This window comes from Musca domestica, unplaced genomic scaffold (assembly GCF_030504385.1).
Source record: "Musca domestica strain aabys unplaced genomic scaffold, Musca_domestica.polishedcontigs.V.1.1 8, whole genome shotgun sequence".
Taxonomy (NCBI): Eukaryota; Metazoa; Arthropoda; class Insecta; order Diptera; family Muscidae; genus Musca; species Musca domestica.
In genome coordinates, this window is record NW_026712409.1 from 21,339,747 (window position 1) to 21,361,273 (window position 21,527).

The 21,527-nt window shown below is 34.1% G+C and overlaps 1 protein-coding gene across 1 annotated transcript in view; it reads right to left on the reverse strand.

Annotated features, from left to right (window-relative positions):
- Nucleotides 1-21,527, reverse strand: part of LOC101895877 (calcitonin gene-related peptide type 1 receptor) — a 264,742-nt gene that overhangs the window by 45,967 nt on the left and 197,248 nt on the right. The window contains 2 exon segments of the mRNA XM_011298341.3: nt 5,250-5,341; nt 8,588-8,694. Of these exon segments, the coding sequence (XP_011296643.3) occupies nt 5,250-5,341; nt 8,588-8,694 (199 nt within the window).

A 21,527-nucleotide genomic window follows, 5' to 3' on the forward strand; every position in this document is an offset into this window, starting at 1 on the left:
GTACCGTTATATGGGGGCTATACCAAAGCCTGAACCTATAAATAAAATGTTACGCCACACCAATTAGGAACCATTATGACCTACAAATACCAATTTTCAGACAAATCCGTGAAAAAATGTGGCAAAAATCATAAAAATACCGAATATTGGGAGGTACCATTATATGGGAATATACCAAATCGTAGACCTGTACATGCAATGTTTTGCCACCGGAGCTAGAACCCATTATGACCTACAAATATAAAATTTTAGAAAAATCCGTGAAAAAATGTGGCAAAAACCATGAAAATACCAAATATCGGGAGGTACCGTTATATGGGGACTATACCAAAGCGTAGACCTATACATACAATGTTTCGCCACACGATATAGGACCCATTTTGACCCACAAATACCAATTTTTAGACAAATCCGTGAAAAATGTGGCAAAAATAAAAATACCGAATATTTGGAGGTACCGTTATATGGGGACTATACCAAACGTGGACCGATAGACCATTTTCAATACCAACCATTCTAACCACAATACAAATTGTTCTGCTAAATTTTGACGCTCTACGTCAAATAATGTGGGCTGTATCGTGATTTCAACAGACAGATGGATGGACAGACAGACGGACATCGTTTAATCGACATAGAATTTATCCTGATTATGAATATATATACATTATAGGGTCTACGACGAATATTTAGGGATGTTGCAAACGGAGTGACAAATTTCCAAGGTGGAGGGTATAAAAATATATGAGATATCTATGGCACATTATGATTTTTTACCTCTCAACGAGATTTCAGATAACTCTAAAGCATGGAGGCCAACTGAAGCAAAGTTTTTTTTAGGAAATCTTATATTTGAACTTAAAATGCTATCAGTGTCTTAAGCTTTGTACTGGTTCAAAGTTCTTTAGAAAGAAGCAACGTAGGAATTGAAGCTAGGACTTTAAAAGATTTTTCGAATATACTCGTTTTATATGTTTTTCAAATGTTTTTCCATAAACAACATTAATTCTAGACATTGAGAGGATCCGCACTCCTTCCGAGGTGTTTACGACGACTACTTCATAGAAATATTTTAGGATTTCTTTGAAAAAATCAATAATAGCTATATAGAGGAAAAAACAATAATAGCTATAGTTAATAGTTTATAAGGATTAATTACTGGGGTCCAAAAAAAGGTTTTTTTATTTAGCTCACCTGACATCCCAGTATTATCTGCTAAAATAAATTTATTCAATTTCTATTACAAGTACAATAGGAGTGCACTTAGCAAAAATGAAAGAAACCCAGCGACCAAACATTTAGTTTCACGCCATAGCCACACTAGTTACACATCTTAATTTGTTGTCCAATTCCCTAAATCTCGTTAGTCATACGACGGATTGTGTAAACTGTGTGACAACAATAACAACAACCACATCCTAGCAAAAAGCTGTTTCTAACGAATGTGTCGGTGTGTGTGTATGTGTGTGAAAAGTGCACTCAAGAATTCTCTTTTTCTGTATGTATGTGAGTTACTATTGCCGCTGCTCGGTGTGGACATGTATGAAAGAACAGATGAAACGTGTTTCACGTTTGTGTAATATGATGTGGGCGTGTGTGTGTGTATGTTTGCAACCACATACACGTTAATATATCAGGAGAAAGTGTGGCGGATAAATAAAAGAAAAAAAAAAAATGGGGAAAAACAATAGAATGGGTAGTTGGAAAAACAAAGTGTGAACCATTTGCAAAATTAAAAAAAATGGATCGCGGTGCATAAATGTGTGGTTACCCTTATATTACATACAACATGGATTTTATATAAAATTTGGGAGTAAAAACGCAAACTCATACTCGGCTACCAATGTGGATACTTTTTGTAATTTTTGAAGGACTTATACTAGACTACCACGGTGGATTTAATATGAAATTTCTTGAGGACTTATATGACCCAATAATGTGAATTTTACTTACATTTTTCCCAGGATTCGTACAATGCTATCAATGTGGAATTTATTTACAATTTTTTGAGGACCTATATTAGGCGACTAATGTGGATTTAACATAAAATTTCTTGGGGACTCGATAGATTATGTCAAGGTCTTACATGATGCTAGCAATGTGGATTTAATTTAGAAATTTTTTGAGTATCCCTACAAGTCTACCAATGTGGAATTTATTCAATTATTTTTATACCCTCCACCATATTATGGAGGGTATATTAACTTTGTCATTCCGTTTGTAACTCCTCGAAATACTCATGTCAGACCCAACAAAGTATATATATTCTTGATCAGAGTAAAATTCTAAGTCGATTTAGCGATGTCCGTCTGTCTGTCTGTCCGCCTGTCTGTTGAATAACGCTATCTTTCAAATGAATTGAGATAGATGGCTAAAATTTTGCACACATGTTTATTTTTCCAGTAGGCAGGTTAAGTTCGTAAATGGGCCATGTAGGTCCACGTTTTCATATGGCCCCCATATAACGGTACCTCAATATATTCGGTATTTTGATGATTTTAGCGACATTATTCACCGGAATTGTTTCAAATTTGGTATTTGAAATTCGAAATGGATACTACACCCTAAGACAGAAAAATGTCTGTGCAGGTCCACGTCTTCCTATAGCCCCCATATAAGGGTACCTCCCAATATTCGGTATTTTGATGATTTTAGCGTCATTATTCACCAGAGTTGTTTCAAATTACGTATTTGGAGTTCGTTATGAGAACTACAATCTGTGACAGAAAATTGTCTATGCAAGTCCAGGTCTTCGTATAGGCCTCATATATCATTACCTCCCTATATTCGGTATTTTGACGATTTTAGCTACAATACCCATCGATATTGTTTGAGATGTGGTATTTGAAGTTCGTAATGAATGATACAGCCTGTAACAGATAATTGTCTATGCAGGTGCATGTCTTCGGACAGCTCCGATATAACGGTACCTCCCTATATGCGATATTTTGACGATTTTAGCTACATTATTCACTGTTTATTTCAAGTTTCGAGTTTGAATATGGTAATGGCTTATGACAAACAATGCCTATGTAGGACCACGTCCTATAGACCCCAATGGTCTATACGAATTTTTTAAGAATTTTATTTTTTGAAAATTTCCACATTCGTTCCAAAAGGTGGAGGGTATTCAAAGTTCGGCCCGGCCGAACATACTGCTTTTAACTTGTTTTTTTTTTTTTTTTTTTTTTGATTTTGAAGGACTCCTTCGACTCCATAAGTTTGGTTTTTATTAATACGTTTTTTGAGGATCTATGCAAGGCCAAGAAGATGGATTTTATTACCAATATTTTCAGGGACCTTTTTTATAAAATATTTTGAAAAATCGGAATCTATCATCTTCATGTGAAGAGAATCGGATGCTTATTTCGCATTTAATTGGCGTTTTTATTCAAAATGTTGACCCCTTTATAGGGAAGGTACCAGAACGAGTGGATTGATATATCTCATCTTCTCACCAGATCTTGTGGTGATAGAAATATTAAGATATGGGAAATTTGAATAGAGTCGGATGCTTATCTCGTATTTTATGGGCGATATAATTATTACAAATTTTGACCGGTTGTGGGGGAAGTATAAGAAGGAGTGGTCCGACATATTCCATCTTCACACCTTGTTATATGTTGATAGAAATATTGGAATGTACCAAGTTTGAAAATAAATTATGAGCTGTGTGGTTATTCAAAATGCTGAGCCTTTTATGGGTGAGGTACCAGAAGGAGTGAATCGATATCTACCATATTCAGATCAGATCTTCTGCTGGTAAAAATATTGATATGTGTGAAATCGTGAAAGGAAGAGGGTGCTCATTTCGCATTTTATGATCGTTTTGTTATTCAAAAATTTTACCCCTTTATGGGGGTAAAGAACTTTTGTTGATAGAAATATTGGGATGTGTTAAATTGTGTTGCCCCTTCGTGTGGGTGGCACATGATGGAGTGTGCCGATATTGTCTATTTTGGCACCTGATGTAGCGCAGGTACAAATATTAGGATTTGCAAAATTAAAAAAAAAAATTGGATGATCCGTTCGTATTGTATACGCAAAATATTCTTCTGCAAACATTGTGACCTTTTGTGGGGGAGGTAACAGAAGTAGTGGACCTATATTGTCCATCTACGAACCCAATCTAAGTTCGACAATAATATTACGATATACCAAGTTCGAATAAAATCGGATACTCCCTTCGAGAGTTATTATGCGCATCAGCCAGCAGACAGACGGACGAACTGACATCCTATAACGACTCCAAATGTTCTGAAACGGAAATAGTCCAAAGGGACCTACTGTCTAAAATAGTTATTTCGATGAGACACGTTTTGACCGTATCGAATGATATATACCCTCTTAGTCTCATGGCTGAGGATATACAAACGACATTTAAACATTTTGGTCTGTATTTGCCCACAGACTACACGAACAATCATCTACCCCTCTTCATGTTTTGCAGCAGTTCCGTTTGCCATGAAACTTGTTTCATTGTTGGTCAACCATATCCTTGAAATATTTTCCGGCAAAGGTCAAAAGTGCATCATCAGCTGCACAAAAATGGATGGTTGAACAAAAGCTGGAAAAGGTCCACGTAATAGACCACCGAAGGAGGGTGTGGAAATGGATTCGTTTGCTTGTCTTTCTCAGGAAATAATGTTGAAAAGCTATTGATTTTTCATTTTGTTGAAAGTGCTTTAAATAAACTTGGCTAAGCGGATCTTCGAAGAAAAACTAAATTGAATGAATAAAAATTAAGAAGTGACATTTAGAATAAATTTTACTTCCTATATTCCCCTCTAACTTCACGTTACCAAGCCATTTATCATTCAATCCTTCATCGGCCTAGAATAATGTATGGTAATCCATCTATTCTAGGAATTATTACAAATTCTTTAAACGCTTTTCACCAGTATTCAATATTATGTTGTGGCATAACCAAACCCCTCCTTTAGGCCACAACAACAACAACAACACACGATTTAATGGTCTAATTATGATAAACAAACTACCATAAATTATTGCCGACATCCTTAAGATCCTTTCACCACAAATATAGCAACAACAACACCCTTAACCATAACTAGGCTAAAACAAATAACTGTTGATGTAAAAATAATTAACATTAATTTCTCTATTCCGCAGCAGAGGTATCTTTTCAGAAATAGTTGAGTGCTCGCTTCTTGTCGGCCCATTAATTACGGAGCAAAGCCATAAATCTTCAGATAACAAAGTGCTGTAGCTATGGCATTAATACTTACTTGAAATAGCAGAGGATGGCCAATGACAGGAGGATGGCAATTAACGAAATGCCATAGCCAATTTCATACATCAAATTTACACTTTTTTGCCACTGAAAAGAAAGTTGAAAGTGAAAAAGTGATAAGTGGTTAATAGAATCGTAAGGAATAACAGGATATTAAAAATTTGTAAAAACTTAGTAAAATTTAGTAAAAGAAATAAAGAAATTTAAATTTTTAACAAGACATTTTGCAATTCTTTAATAAAACAATTGATTATCTAGTTAAATAACTGAGTGACAGAAAATCGACACACGGACGAAACGGCTGAAGCTAGAATCTTTCCAATTTTGGACGAGGGTCGGCCTTGGTGCGTAGGTGTATGATAAGGATGAGTTTTTCGAAATTCGTACTAAAAGGTGAGGAAAATCTAACTGCACTAAAAGTTTAATATTTGTATTGGGCAAAAGGAGTGAGAGTCACTGATGGAGTGCAGAATAGACGCACCAAAGGTTTTTGGAAATTCGAACATTAAGGTTACGAAAAGTTCTAAAATTGTACTATACTTCTAAAATGGTACAGGTTGGCATTATGTGAACAAGTAAAGGAAAAGTACTAATAGAATTTGACATTGGGTGAATCGAAAGTGCTTGAAATCTGGAATTTTGCTGTTCATGTGTAATCTGGACCTATGGAGGGGGTTTCGGATATGAGTACTGTCATTGTACGAAAATTTCTAAATGTTATTAAATGAAGGGATAGGGATAAAATTGTAAAATTTTTATTTTTTATATTACTGAAGGTATCTGTGTCTGAGATATAGTGGAGGTTAGAAAATGCATCATATATTTTTTAGAAAATTACGAAATTTTGTATTGGGTGAAGGGATAGGGATTGAATCCTCAAACTTGATATTGAGATCTCTTGTCGTAGCTGGTATTGATATATCGGGATGGTTTTGAAGGTGTGTATTTTAATTGTACGGAAAGTACTAAATGAAATTTCGTCTTAGTTAGTTAGGGATAGAGATAAATGTTGATATTTAGATAAATTTGATATTGAGTGAATGTATAAAACTGGAAATCCGAAATTTGATTTTGAATTCTCCGTTACCATCTGGAGTTGAGATCTGTAGTGGAATTCTCCAACTCATTTCTTGGGATGCCGACAAAAGTCGATAAAACTAAAATGCTTTTATTATCGGTAATTAACGAAATTTGAAAATCAAAGTAGTTGCTAAAACCTACCGTTATATACCAATGTTGTCAACCTTAATTAGTTTTTTATATCAAAATTTTAGGTTTCAAGTTACCGATTTTTGTCGGTAACTCAAAATATGAGTTAGAGAATCACACTACTAGTGGTGGTTTTGCAAAAGCATATTATAAAATTTGGAAAAGTACATAATGTTATAATTTTGGATAACTGCTGGTGTCTAGGATGGAGAAATGTAGATTGTTTTAGTTATGCGAACTGAATGTTACTAAATTTGGTGAAGGGTTAGAGCTAAAATACTGAATGATCCTTGCAAAAAATCCATGAAAAAGATATTTGGAAAAAATCTTTAAAAAATCCACTGGTATCGCTATAATGGTCTTCGAAAAAAAAACAGGTTTATTACTCTAATAGTCTTTGGAAAAAATTCTTTGTAAAATTCACGAATACTGCTCTACTGATCTGTGAAAATAATGGTTAAAAAAAATCCACTATTACTGCTTTTAAGGTCCTTAGTCCACGATTATTTCCTTAAACTTCATTAGATTTTTTTTTGAAAAATCCCTGATTATTGCATTAAAGGTCCTTGAATGGAATTGTTTAAAAATATTACGACTATTGCTCTCAATTTAAAACAAAAATCAGGATTATTTCCTAAATGTCCTTAAATTTATTTTAAAAAATTCACGATTATTACTTTGACACTCCATGGAAAAAAAAAACACTTTGGAACATCTGCGGCTATTGTCTTAAAGGTCCTTGAAATTATCTATAAAAAAATCCATGATTATTGCTCTAAAGTTCCTTGGAAAACATTCTTTAAAAAATCCACGATTACTGCCTTGTAGGTCCATGAAAAATAAATTTAAAAAATCCACGATTATTTCCATAAAGATCCTTAGTAAATTTTTTTAAACAATCCACGATTATTTCCTTAAAGTTCCGTGGTAATTTTTTTTATCCACGATTAAAGTCATAAAGTTCTTTGGAAAATATTCTTTAAAAAATCCACGATTTTTTTCTTCTTGAAATCCAAAAACAAACCAAAATTAAAGTCTTAAAGGTCCATTGAAAAAAATCTTTAAAACATCTACGATAAAAGTCTTAACGGTCCTTGAAAAAAAAAATTATTTAAAAAATCCACGATTTTTGTTTTATTGGTCCTTGGATCTTTCCAAATGGTGGAGGGTATTCAAAGTTCGACCAGGCCAAACTTACAGTTGTTTTTTTTTCTTTGATGATATTTCCAAATTGTTTGGTCACGATAAAAACCCCAATATTTGGACAGAAAATATTTGAAAATTTTTGTCATACTTTTTTAAAAAATGATTTAAAAAATATTAAGAGCAGCTATTCTTGGAAGCTTTTTGAAATAGACGGGATTTCGTGGCCAGGAAATTCTTGGACAGAAGCTATTCGAAATAGGACTCTTGGCAAGGGTGTTTTTGCAAAAATTTTCCAAAAAAATAACGATTTGTTAACAAACAACTTTTTATTTTAAAATAAATTGATCAAATAGTCAAAATTTTTGGACATCACGACATAACAAACCAAAATTAACGTCTTAAAGGTCCATTGAGAAAATTCTTTAAAAAATCCAAGATAAAAGTCTTAACGGTCCTTGAAAAAAAATTATTTAAAAAATCCAAGATAAAAGTCTTAACGGTCCTTGAAAAAAAATTATTTAAAAAATCCACGTCTTTTGCTCTAACGGTCCTTGGAAAAATATCTTTAAAAAATTCACGGTTATTGCGTTTAAGTCAATTGGAAAAAAATTAAAAAAATATTGCTGCAATGGTTATTGCAAAAAAATTTCAACAAATCAACGATTATTGCCTTAATGGTCCTTGGAAAAGAAATTCTTTAAAAAATCTTGTATGGTCCATGAAAAAAATTTACATAATACTTTCTAGGGTCTTGTAAAATTTTTGGATTTGAAGTCTTTTCAAAAAATATTTAAAGAATCGACGATAATTGTTCTAACTCCGAAATTTAATTTACCTCGTGTAAATTCATTCTTATTTAAATTGAATTTCCTGTCACAAAGTGAGGTAATAAATTACAACAATCGGAAAGACAACGCAATAAATTACCAGTTATTAGACGCCAACAATTTATTTATATTTTGTTTTGTAGATACTTACCTCAAAGTCATCGATATTTACACAGGTGGTATAATTAGACCATGATCTATTGGTTAGTGGATGTTTATACCATTCGCCATTTATTTCACACTCCTTATGGGCATATCCTGCAAAAAACAGAAAACAAAAATAAATTACCTTGTTTTAATTGCCACATTAATTTCAGACACGTAGAGGAGTACATTTTGATATCTATAAGTATCATATTTAACTAATATGGAGCAATTAAACATACAAGGACATACATGTTTTTCAAATAAGAGAGATTTGAGGCTTTGTTTTATTGTTATTGTAATAATAATTGTTATTTATTATTATTATTAATTTATTTTCTGTTAAGAAAACAAACGATTTTAATGGTGAAATCCAGACCATATATAAACAATATCGTTTTATACCTATCCCCTAGTAGAAGAATACCTTATGGACACCTCCTCTCTTTTGAGAGTGCTCACAATTCTTAGTTAACATCTTGCAAAGAAAAAAAAAAAGGCTAGCCAAAGTCCAATTTCAATAATGGAAAATTATTGAAATGACCTCCGACACAAATAATCCCCTGCATCAAATGAAAATCCCTATAAATTTCGAAAATTTATTGAAATTACACAGAATGAAACTCCAGCATTATTTATTCGCGGACTTTCCGTAAATCCACTGATGCCTGTTGCCCGAAACGCCGAAAAATACGCGTTTCTGAGAAAAGTAACACCCCCGACGTGTTTGGTGGTTCACAAAAATTTCACGCTTGTTTGTGACAGAAGCATTTACGTGCAATTCAAACAACAACAACAACAATGCCAAGGTTTGTGTATTGCTTTAAGGACCTGTGGCTCGGTGGTGTGCCGTATCGTTGTGTTGCGAAAATGAATACACGTTTTGAATTTTAAATATAATTTACAAAGTTAACTTTGTTTACCAAAAAACGTTTCGCACAAACAAATAATTATACATCTCTGGCCTCGCGCCATATCAAATTTCGTTAGGGGTTTAACTGGAAAATTGTGCGGAAAAATTTGTTTAAATAATTACAAAATTTTTAATTCATTATGTGACTGGGCGAAACAATTTATATGGAAATCAGAGTTGTGAAAATGTATTTTCAGCGATTTAAATTTGCGTGCCTTGATAAGTAAAGATCGAAGTAATTACAATGGTTTTTAAAGTTCATTTTTAAATTTTGGTATGAGAAAAGGGAGGTATAGATTTTACAGAATACCTGGAAGGTTAAGTCATATACCAATTCCAATAAATTAGAGATAGTACGTAAAAAAAAAAACCAGAAAGTATTTTAAAAAATCCCCGATTATTACCTCAAAAGTCCTTGGAATAAATTCTTTAAAACATCCACGATTGTTGCCTTAAAAAATATGTATTGATTTTGTCGACAGATGTATATTCTAAGCCAATATTCGTTTAATTAAATATATTTTGACATGTGTTTTGATTATTCAAACTATTTACCACTTATGGTGGAGGTTCTGAGGGGGTAGGCCAATATTGTAGAGCTATATCGACTACTTCATTCACTTTTGATGTGTTGATTACTGATGGCATCTGTCTTTCACTTTTCGAAATCTTAAAGTTCGAATTTCCAAAAACCCTTTTGTAAATCTATCCTGCACTCCACCAGTGACTCTCATACCAAATTTTAGAATGGTATGTATCCAGTATAAAAGTGTTAAATTTTTAGTACATTTTTATACCCTCCACCTTGGAGAGGAGGGTTTATTAACTTTGTCATTCCGTTTGTAACATCCTTAAATATTCGTCGTAGACCCCATAAATCATTCATAATCAGCATAAAATTCTAAGTCGATTTAACGATGTCCGTCTGTCTGTCCGTGTGTCTGTCTGTCTGTCTGTCTGTCTGTCTGCTGAAATCACGATACAGCCTACAATATTTGACGTAGAGCGTCAAAATATAGCAAAGCTATTTACATTGTGTCTAGGATGGTTGGTATTGAAAATGAGATATATCGGCCCACGTTCTGGTATAGCCCCCATATAACGGTACCTCCCGATATTCGGTATTTTGATGATTTATGCCACATTTTTTCACGGATGTGTCTGTAAATTGGTATTTGTAGGTCATAAAGGGTCCCTGAGCGTGTGGCAAAACATTGCATGTATAGGTCCACGTTGTGGTATAGCCCCCATATAAAGGTACCTCCCGATATTCAGTATTTTAGTTTTTTTGCCACATTTTTTCACGGATTTGTCTGAAAATTGGTATTTGTTGGTCATAATCGGTTCCAGCTTCGGTGGCGAAACATTGCATGCATAGGTCCATGATTTGGTATAGCCCCCATATAACAGTACCTCCCGATATTCGGCAATTTGATGATTTTTGCCACATTTTTTCACGGATTTGTCTGAAAATTGGTATTTGTTGGTCATAATCGGTTCCAGCTTCGGTGGCGAAACATTGCATGCATGGGTCCATGATTTGATATAGCCCCCATATAACGGTACCTCCCGATATTCGGTATTTTGATAGTTTTTGCCACATTTTTCACTGATTTGTCCAAAAATTGGTATTTGTGGGTCATAATGGGTCCTAGTTCGTGTGGCGAAACATTGTATGTATAGGTCCACGTTTTGGTGTAGCCCCCATATAACGGTACCTCCCGATATTCGGCATTTTAATGGTTTTTGCCACAGTTCTTCTAATGTTTCTTTTACCCTAAGGTGGAGGGTATTAAAAGTTTGGCCCGGCCGAACTTACTGTTTTTCTTACTTGTTTCACTTAAATGTATATTATGTCTGCAGGTATTGAAAATGAGCCATGTAGTCCACGTTTTGGTTTAGACCCCATATAATGGTGCCTCCCTATTTTCGATATTTTGGTGATTTAAGCGACATTATTCACAGGAAATCTTTCAAATTTGGTGTTTGATGTTCGTACTGGATACTAAAGCCTGTGACAGAGAATTATCTGTGCAGGTCCACGTCTTCGAATAGCAATAGAAAGGAATTCGTGGCCAGGAAATTCTTGGACAGAAGCTATTCGAAACAGGACTCTTGGCAAGGAAGTCCACGATTTCTGCTGTGCCAAATCCCTGCAAAATATCTTTGCAAAACCCACGACTGTTTCGTCAAGAAGTCTTCAGTAAACCCTAGCGTCTGATCGAAGTTTAATTAATATGGTAAGAAATTTGACTAAATTGGAGTACGCCAGAGCATTATATGGAATTTATGATTTTTAAAAATTGACTCCATGTTTTGATTTGATCTGTTGTTGCCGTTAATACTTAAATGAGCGAAGTTTAAATAATGACTGCGAAGAATTTTACAAAATTAGTGTGATCCGATTATTTTGAATTTCTGCAGCTGATCTCAGCCTGATACAGATATTACAGATGTGCGAAATTTTTACCAAAGTTTGGAACAAATCAAATAGTTCTCTTCGAAGTGAGTGGCCAGATAGACAGAAGGAAAACATACGAACATCAAATGTCCTGACATGTAAATTTCGTACAAAGAGATCATTCGTCTAAAACTATTATTTCGGAGAGGCAAATTTTTCGTTGTAGCAAATTATTATATATAATCATAAATCTGAGGGCATAAACCATTCGGTCTAAGAATACAAACGCCTTTTTGGAATTTTTCTCTTCTGATTTAATATGATAACCTTCACTTGGCATTTCCCACTCTCCAGTTTTCCAGTTGCACTGCATCAACTCTTATATTACAAAATGTACTCTTTCGTCTATCCAATATGACCCCTTAAACTCCTTTTTTAAATTAAATATCACAGTCTAGAATACCCATCTAACAGCGATACGGACACCTAAAAATCTCATTTGCTTCTATTATTTAACACTCTACCATAAAAGAAAATCGTTAAATTATATGACGAACATCTTTCCGAAAATAATGTGGCGTGTAATATTCTCTTTAATGAGAGCAAAGAAAAAAAAAACGCTCTAAAATCTCTAAAACGATGCTAACACAATTTAATTATACGTAAACACACAGCTTCAATGTGTGTGTGTGTGTATGTATCAAAGCAGTAATGAAAACTTGAGTCTCGTTAACACCCATACATGTGTAAATAAACGCCTTTGTGCGTTCGTGCGTCCAGGCATCTTGAAGTATAGTGTTGTAGTTCTGTGTTCTGTTTGTCGTACGATCGATAAAACAACACTTGTTCGAGACGATACCTGTAAGCAAGAAACAGCATGTTAACTTGTAGGGATGCCTTCTTTTAGACGTGTGTTGGTTATGCAGTGACGTGGTTGAAGTGTCACAAAAATAGTGTAATTATAATAATATAAAACAGAACGCCTTGCTATTCGAATCTAATTATGGCTATAGAAGCCACAAACATAAATGAAACGAACGTGCCTCATCGAAGTGAATGCTTTAAACTTTAGGACTCATTGGACTTAATTCGAATCAGGACATTTTGGGACAAGTTAGAGGTGTCCATCCATCCGCCTGTCTGTCTGTCTGTCTTGCTGGCTGGTACGCACGATAACTCTCGAAGGGAGTATCCGATTTGGCCAAAACAAGTACATCGTAATATAATCGGTCCACTCTTTCTGGTACTTCCCTTTGCAAATCATAATATTTGCGTCAGTGCCCATACCCATGTGCCATAAGAGTCCGGTTATCTTCAAATTTCACACATCCCAATATTTTTATTAACCCAAGATCTGCTGTGGAAATAGGAAAACCTCCCCCAAAAACGGTAAAGGTTTTGAATATCCATGAAATAAGAAATTAATATCAGATTAACTTGGCGCATCTCAATATTCCCATAATGAAAAGATATGTTATAAAGCTGGTGGAGATCTGACCATTTCTTCTGGTACCTTCCCCACAAAGGTTCAAAACGTTGAATAACCAAAACAATCATAAAATCAGAAATAAGCATCTGGTTCTCTTTAAATTTCTCATCAGTTTTAGGGCAGGTGCGATGGACAATATCGGTCCACTCCGTCGAGTACCTCCCCCATAAGGGTCAAAATTTTAAACAATTATAACTCTTATAAAATCTTAAAATAGTCCGGTTGCCTTTAAATTACACACACCACAATATTATTAGCCCAAGGTCTGGCGTGAAGATCGAATATATCGGTCCACTCCTTCTGGTACCTCCCTCACAAAGGGGTCAACAATTTGAATATCCATGAAGTTGATAAAACACGAAATTAACTTCCGATTCCATTCAAACTTGGTACATCTCAATATTTCTATCAACATAAGATCTGTTTTAAATAAGGTAGAGATCGGACCATTCCTTCCGGTACCTTCTCCAAAATGGGTCAATAACCAAATGGGTGAATAACCAAAACAATCGTAAAATTCGAAATAAGCATCCGGTTGTCTTCTATTTCACACCTCACTTTATTCCCACTAACACAAGATTCGCTGTAAAGATGGGATATATCAATCCACTTCTTCTACTACATCCCCCCAAAGGGTCGAAATTTTGAATATCCATGAAGCTAATAAAACGCAAAATTACCATACAATTAAATTCAAACTTGGTACATCTCAATATTTTTATCAACACATGATCTATTAAAGAAATGGCAGAGATTGGACCATTTCTTCTGGTTACTCCCTCACATAAGGTTCAAGATTTTGAAAAACAAAACGCTTAAAGAAGAATGGCTGAGGGTATATAAAGAATTAACAAAATTCGCCTCATTATAAGAATTACAATAACACGCTCGTAATGCTGTTGCTACGCCGCTGTAAACATCTTCATATTTCGCCAAACCAACAAAATTTCTCCGACTCTTCATTAACACCCATTTCGGTGTTTGATGTCAACCAAGTTGTGTGTGAAGTGTTAGCTAGAAGGTAATATTTTGATTACTTTGTCAAGGTGTGAGTGTGAGTGTGAGTAAATATGTGAATGGATGCTTGTATTTGAGGAGATATTTAAAATAAGGCTTTGTATGGATTTCCTTATTAAATCCATGAAATACATTCGTCTGCTTTTAGGAGGCCATTTAATTTAACTTAAAGGTAGATATTTTTACTTACTTCCATGAGAAATTTAAAGGTTTCTCCTAAGTATAAATAATTTTAATTTGGACCTCTATTAAATGATTTAATGATTCATATGCAGAGCTGTTAATAAGATTATGGTTGCGATATATTCCTTTTGAATTAAATATGTAAAGGTAGGCACAGAGACATAATTTTATTCCCTCAATCATAAATTAAAGATTTTCTTTAGAAAATTCCGTAATTCTAAGACAATTTAACTATTTGAAGTCAAATGACTTTCATAGTTTAATGTGTAGTTTTTTTGAATTATCAAAAGAACCATAAGGTGGGTGGCATATTTGGGGAATTCCCTACTTCCAAGTCAATTTAAGAATGCGTGTTGCTTGGTAGGGTGCATTATTTGGCATAGCCTGCATACAAGGGCATCATTCAATTTTAGAGAATTGAAAACTTTCTGCTACTTTTTCCAAACAAATTTTCAATTTTTATAAACAAACTAATTACATTGGCTAACGTGATCGCTTCGCTTAGTGAACTTGTGATCTAACAAAGAATCATTTTTTTTTTTTTTTTTTTTCAAAACAAAAACCATATTTTTCCATTGAGCTCACTTTGATCTTGGCGGGTATGTCAACAACATGATGCACGCAAACCGAGTCACTGTTTGGGATTTTTAAATATTTTTTTTATTTTTTGGGATTTTTAAATATTTCAAATCGTGGATTTTTAAAAATTTTCCTACAGCCTTCTTCCTCAATAATTGGGGAAGTGTTGAACAATATATAAAAAATTTCCCATGACAAAAATTGGATTTCTTTTAATATTTTCCAAAAAGTGTCTGCCTTCCCAGACAGCAATTGCGATCTCCAAGGACTTCCAGGGTTGATTTTTTGTTATTATTATTATTATATTTTTACGGATTTATAGTTGAGAACAATTTACGACGTCCTTGTAAAGTAGGGAAAACTTTTAATGGAAAAAATAAAAAAAAGCCTCTTGAAAAAATTGCTTTTTAAGAAACATTTTTAGGATTTCTTAAACCTTCTGGTAAAGGATAGTGGACTTTAAATTTAAAAAACCGTAACGTATTTCTGACAAAAATTGGTTATTTTTAAAACAAAATATTTTAAAAGGAACTTGAAAAAATTAAAAAAAAAACAATTCCGTAAAAAAAAGTTTAAATGAAAACCATTATTTGGGGGTTATACGAAGATGAAGACCTGCATAAGTAATTTTTGTCATAAGCTGTAGTACCGATTACGAACTTCAAATAGGGAATTTTGAACAATTTCGGTGAATAATGTCCTTAAAATACATAATATCTGGTGTGCATCTGCATAAGTAATTTTTGCCAAAGGTTGTAGTATCCATTAACATCTTTCAACACGAAATTTGAAACAATTCTGGTCTATAATGTCGCTATCATCAAAATACCGAATATTAAGAGGTACCGTTATATGGTAGCTATACGAATTCTTGTGGGAGGTACCAGAAGAAATTATCCGATCACTACAATTTTTATAACAGATCGTCTGTTGATAGAAATATTGAAATGTACCAAGTCTTAATGGAATCGGATGTGTTTTACTCCAAAAGGAGTATACCGATATATTTCATCTTCACAACCAACATTGGATTAAAAAAAATATTATTATGCGTTTAATTTGCCGGCTATACGAAATCTTGAACCCTTTGTGGGGGGAGATACCAGATCTCTACCATCTTTATAACAGATCTTGTCTTGATGGAAATATTGAGTGGTGCCAAGTCTGAATGGAATCGGATGTAAATTTGTGTTTTATTTGCTTAATTGATATTCAAAATTTTAACCCTTTTTGGGGGAGGTACTAAAAGGAGGGGAACGATCTTCACAGCAGATCTTGTGTTAGTAAAAATAATGGGATATGTAAAATATGAAGAGAACCGGTTGCTTATTTTGGATATTATAATCGTTTTGGTTATTCAAAATTTTGACCCTTTGAGGGGGGGGGGGGGGGGGGGCTACCAGAAGGAATGGTTCGATCTCTACCATCTTTATAACAGATCTTGTGTTGATGGGCATATTGAGATGGAATCGGATGTTAATTTCATTACATGAATATTCAAAATTTTGACCATTTGTGGGGCAGGTACCAGAAGGAGTGGACCGATATATTCCATCCCAGATCTTATGTTAATAAAACTATTGTGATGTGTGTAATTTGAAGACAATCGAACTCTTACATCACTTTCTATAAGAGTTATAATTACTCACATCATTGTGGGGAAGGTACTGGATGGAGTGGACCGATATTATCGCACCTGACCTAGTACTAATGCAAATATTAGAATTTGTAAAGATTGAGCAAAATCGGATTATCCTCTCTCTTTCTGCGTAGTAACTTATTTTGAATATTTACAGTTTGTGGGGGAGATACCAGAAGGAGTGTATCGATAGCTAGCTAGACAGACGGACGGACATTGTTAGATCGACTCCAAATGTTCTGAAACGTATTTGGTGCAAAGGGACATAGGGTATAATCCCGTTATTTCGATTCGTCACATTTTTGCCGTATCACATGGCTGAGGGTATAAAAGAGGTCGGGCCGAACTTTAAGTACCCTACATCATTTTGAAAGAACTGGAAAAACTCAAATAAAAAAATCCGTAGAAAAATACCATTTAAATAAAAACTGTTATTAGTAATTTTATATCACTGGCTGTAGTACCGTTTCCGAACTTCAAATACAAAATTTCAACAATTCCGGGGAATAAGGTCCCTAAAATCGTCAAAATACGGAATATCGAAAGGTATCGTTATATGGTGGCTATACGACCGCCTTAGAAATGATAGCGTACTCTTAATTAAAAACACTTTTGCCTAAGTAGTTCCTGGTAAAAAGAGAGTTTTTATAAAAATATTTTAAAAAAAATATTTAAGGAACTCCTAGCCAAATGTTTTTTTTTTAGTATTTCTCGAAAAAAGTTTCACCTCCCCTAAAAAGAATGTGGAATATTAATTAAAAAACATTTTATCAAAAATATCCTGGTAAAATACCAACCAAACAAATCATTGCCTTTTGTACTTTTTTTCTCGCATAGTTTTGAATGTGCGAATATAAATAATCGACAAAATTAAATAAATTATATACTTTACTTTTTTATTTTGGGTTCCCAAATGAGTGTTGATATTATTTTGATTTAATATTCCATATTATTATCGCTCATAAACTATTTTAAAAATCAATTTTTATTTATTTCTAATATTTATTACCAGTACGACCATAAAATATAGTTCTTCATATTAGACACTAACTAGCTGCCATTTTTAAGAGTCCTACTTTGCCATAGTTCACTTATTTTGCACAAACATGTTAAAAACAGGATATTGCATTCGTATCTTTAAAGGCTTTCGCTTTTTTCCCCAATATTGAACGAAACTGCTTAACTAACGGAAATTATTTATAAATTTCATTGTACTTTTATGTGCTGCTTCTGACCAGAAGGATTCATGTCGGTGATGCTGTTGCCACCAGCAACCCTTCATCGAACACATGGATAATAAATAGCAAGCCATTATGATGTTATGAATCAGTTGCATTGAGGGCGTAGCTGTTGTATTTTTTTAAGGGGATAGTCACTTTTTCCAAAAGGGGTGCTACGCAAATGGGAAAAAATCTAGGGAGAAGAACTTAAATTCCACGCCCATATTTTCAGTAAAAAGGATTGGGGGTAGGAGAATATGTGTTATGCATGCATGTGCTTGATATGAAAAACCTCGCCCTCTTACTCCTGCCATAGCCAATAACATCTTCATCGGCCAGCAATTTAAATTGGCAGTTTAATCAAGCTCAAAAATACACTCTCTAGAGCAACTACTTCCCTTAGTCGGTCAGTCAGTCAACCAGTAATTTTTCCACTCATACTCGTCCTGTTGACCATTATTTCCTTCAACAACGCACTAGAAGTAGTTTTTATGTCCCAATGCAGAGAATAGTCCAAAAAAAAAACACCCACACACACACACTCATCTAAACAGAATCAAATGAACGGAATGCAGTCGAGCGTGCTTCCAGTCCTAACTGATTTAATGAGATTTCAAAATAGAATTTCAAATTGATTCATTTTCTATTCTCTTCAATGTCAGTCATGTTTATCGGCGCTCCAGTGGGTGGATGGACACATTGTCCATCTAATGGACAAACAACATCGTCAAAGCGGAAATAAATAAAAGTTGGAGACAACAACAGCAACAACAAAACCAAAAGGTCATTCCAAAAAAAATTTCGTTTGGACGGTTATGCTGTTGAGAGGGCAATAATGAATGTATTTTAAGAGATGTTGGAAGATTTATTACCAAGATGGGTATGGGTATATCTGATTTCGCGTACGGTTGTGTAAGAGATAGGTGTATATTGTCATAATGACTTGGTTGACTTTTTATATCCTACACTAATATGTCATTTCGATACTGTGCTCGCCATTCCGCTTATAATGCTACTATTTAAAACAAGTAAAAAAACAGGTAAGTTCGGCAGAGCCGAAATTTTAATATCCTCCTCCAGTTGGAAGGATTTTGAAAAATTTCAAAAAATTTCGTAATATAACTCTTTAATGAAAACCGTTATATGAAGGCTATACAAAAGCGTGAATGTGCATAAGTACTTTTTTTGTCATAGGCTGCAGTACTGATTCTAAAATAAAATACTAAATTTGAAACAATTTCTGGAAAAATGTACCTGAAATCATCAATACATCGAATATCGGGAGATACCGTTATATGGGTGCTATACGAAACCAGTAAAGAAAGTCTTAAAGTCGGGCGGCGCCGACTTTATGATACCCTACACCACTTTGCTAATTAAGTAGAGCTCCACATAACAATTAAAAGTTTTTATGGGAGAATTCAATCATACATGCTATGATTATAATAATAATTTAAAGTTCAGAGGACTAAATATGCCGAAGCATTTGTATCTTTTAAATTCGGACTTACATGGCCAATTTGGTGCAAAATTAATTTGAAATCAGATAAAGATATATATAGAAGCTATATCCAAATCTGAACCGATCTTGATAAAATTTGGCAAAGATATTTCTGAGCTGTATTTCATATATTTCGCTGAATATCGTTGTAACGGAGTGCATGTTACGGCTGTGGGTAACAAATATAACAAATCGGATGAACAATATATATGGGAGCTATAGCTATATCTGAACCGATTTCGATCAAAATTGGCATACTTATTTTCAGGCCTAATTTGTTGGAATGTGCAAAATTCCATACTATTCGGGCTGACATTAGACGTTTGGTGCACAATAAAAGGTAAATAGGACGAAGTTATATATGGCAGCTATATATTTAAATCTGAACCGATCTCGATAAAATTTAGCAAAGGTATTTCTGAGCTGTATTTGATATATTTCCCCAAATATTGTTGTCACAGAGTGCATATTACAGCAGCGGAGGACTAAAATAACAAATCGGATGAACAATATATATGTGAGCTATAGCTATATCTGAACCGATTTCGATCAAATTTGACATACTTATTTTCGAGCCTAATTTGGTTGTATGTGCAAAATTCCATACTATTCGGGCTGATATTACACGTTTGGTGCGCAATTAAGGGCAAATCGGACGAAGATGGATATGGGAGCTTTATCTAAATTTTGACTGATAATTTCCAATTTCAATAGGGTTCGTCCTATTTCGTGACTTGTGTTAAATTTCATCTGGATCGGTATTACCCTGACCTTCTTGGGAAGTGAACTTTTAATGAAAAATATTTTTTCTTTCAACAAAAAAAAAAAAAATATTTTGAAGTAATTTTTTAGGATTTCTGAGCCAAAAAATCTTGTAACTTCTTGCGAAGAATAATGGATTTTTAATAAGAAATAATTCTTAAGGAGTTCCTGGCAAAAATTGGCGATAGAAAAAAAATATTTCTGTACAAACGTTTTTTACGTATTCCGCCTCAGGAAACGAATTCCCGCCAAAAAATGACAATGGTGTGAAGATGAAATATATCGTTCCACTCCTTCTGGTATCTCCCTCACAATTGGTCCAAAATTTTTAATATCTATGAAGCTCATATAACGCGAAATTAAAATCCGATTCCATTCAAACTTGGCACATCTCAATATTTCCATCAACACAAGATATGTTATAAAGATGGTAGAGATCGTACCATTTCTTCTGGTATCTCCTCCACATAGGTTTCACGATTTAAAAAAACGCTTATAGAAAGGGAAATATGCATCTAACTGCCTTTAAATTTCACAAATACAAACATTTTTGCTAACACAAGATCTGTTGTGAAGATGATATACAGGGTGAGATAAAAAAAAACTGCAATAAAGTCAAATGCTATAATTTACATTTTTTTTTTAATTTTATTGAATGAAGCATTAAATTTTAGAATAAGTTTAGATTTGTTCGAATTGGTCACCTTTGGCACGAATTATGGCCTTCAACTGGCCAATGAAACCGTCAAACGCTGCCCGAATGTTGCTCTGCGTTTTTTTAGGCCCATTTCCGGCAAAGCGCTTGCATGAGGTGGTCGACATTTTGGTATTTTTTAGTGCCAAACTTGTTTTTCAAAATATCCAAGCCACCAACGCATTGGTATCCGGAGATTTTGGTGGCCATTGTGCGCTGGAAATGAAGTGAGGAAACTCATTTTGTAGCCATTCTTGGGTAGCGCGTGCTGAGTGCGCTGGTGCACTTTTTGGAATTGCAATGACTTTACCCCGAACTCATTTTTCAATATTTGCCGAATGTAATATTGCGATATGTTCAGCTAACAAACCATTTTCGGCCACTGAGACGCTGGTTACGATCAAGTCGTTTTTTACTTTTCGAACCGTTTCAGCTGATGTTGCTGTTTTCTTCCGTCCACTTCCTTGACGTCAAGCTACGCTGCCAGTATCAGGGTAACGAACGATGGTACGAGACACAAAAATTTTTTTCACATTTAAATGCTGGAAT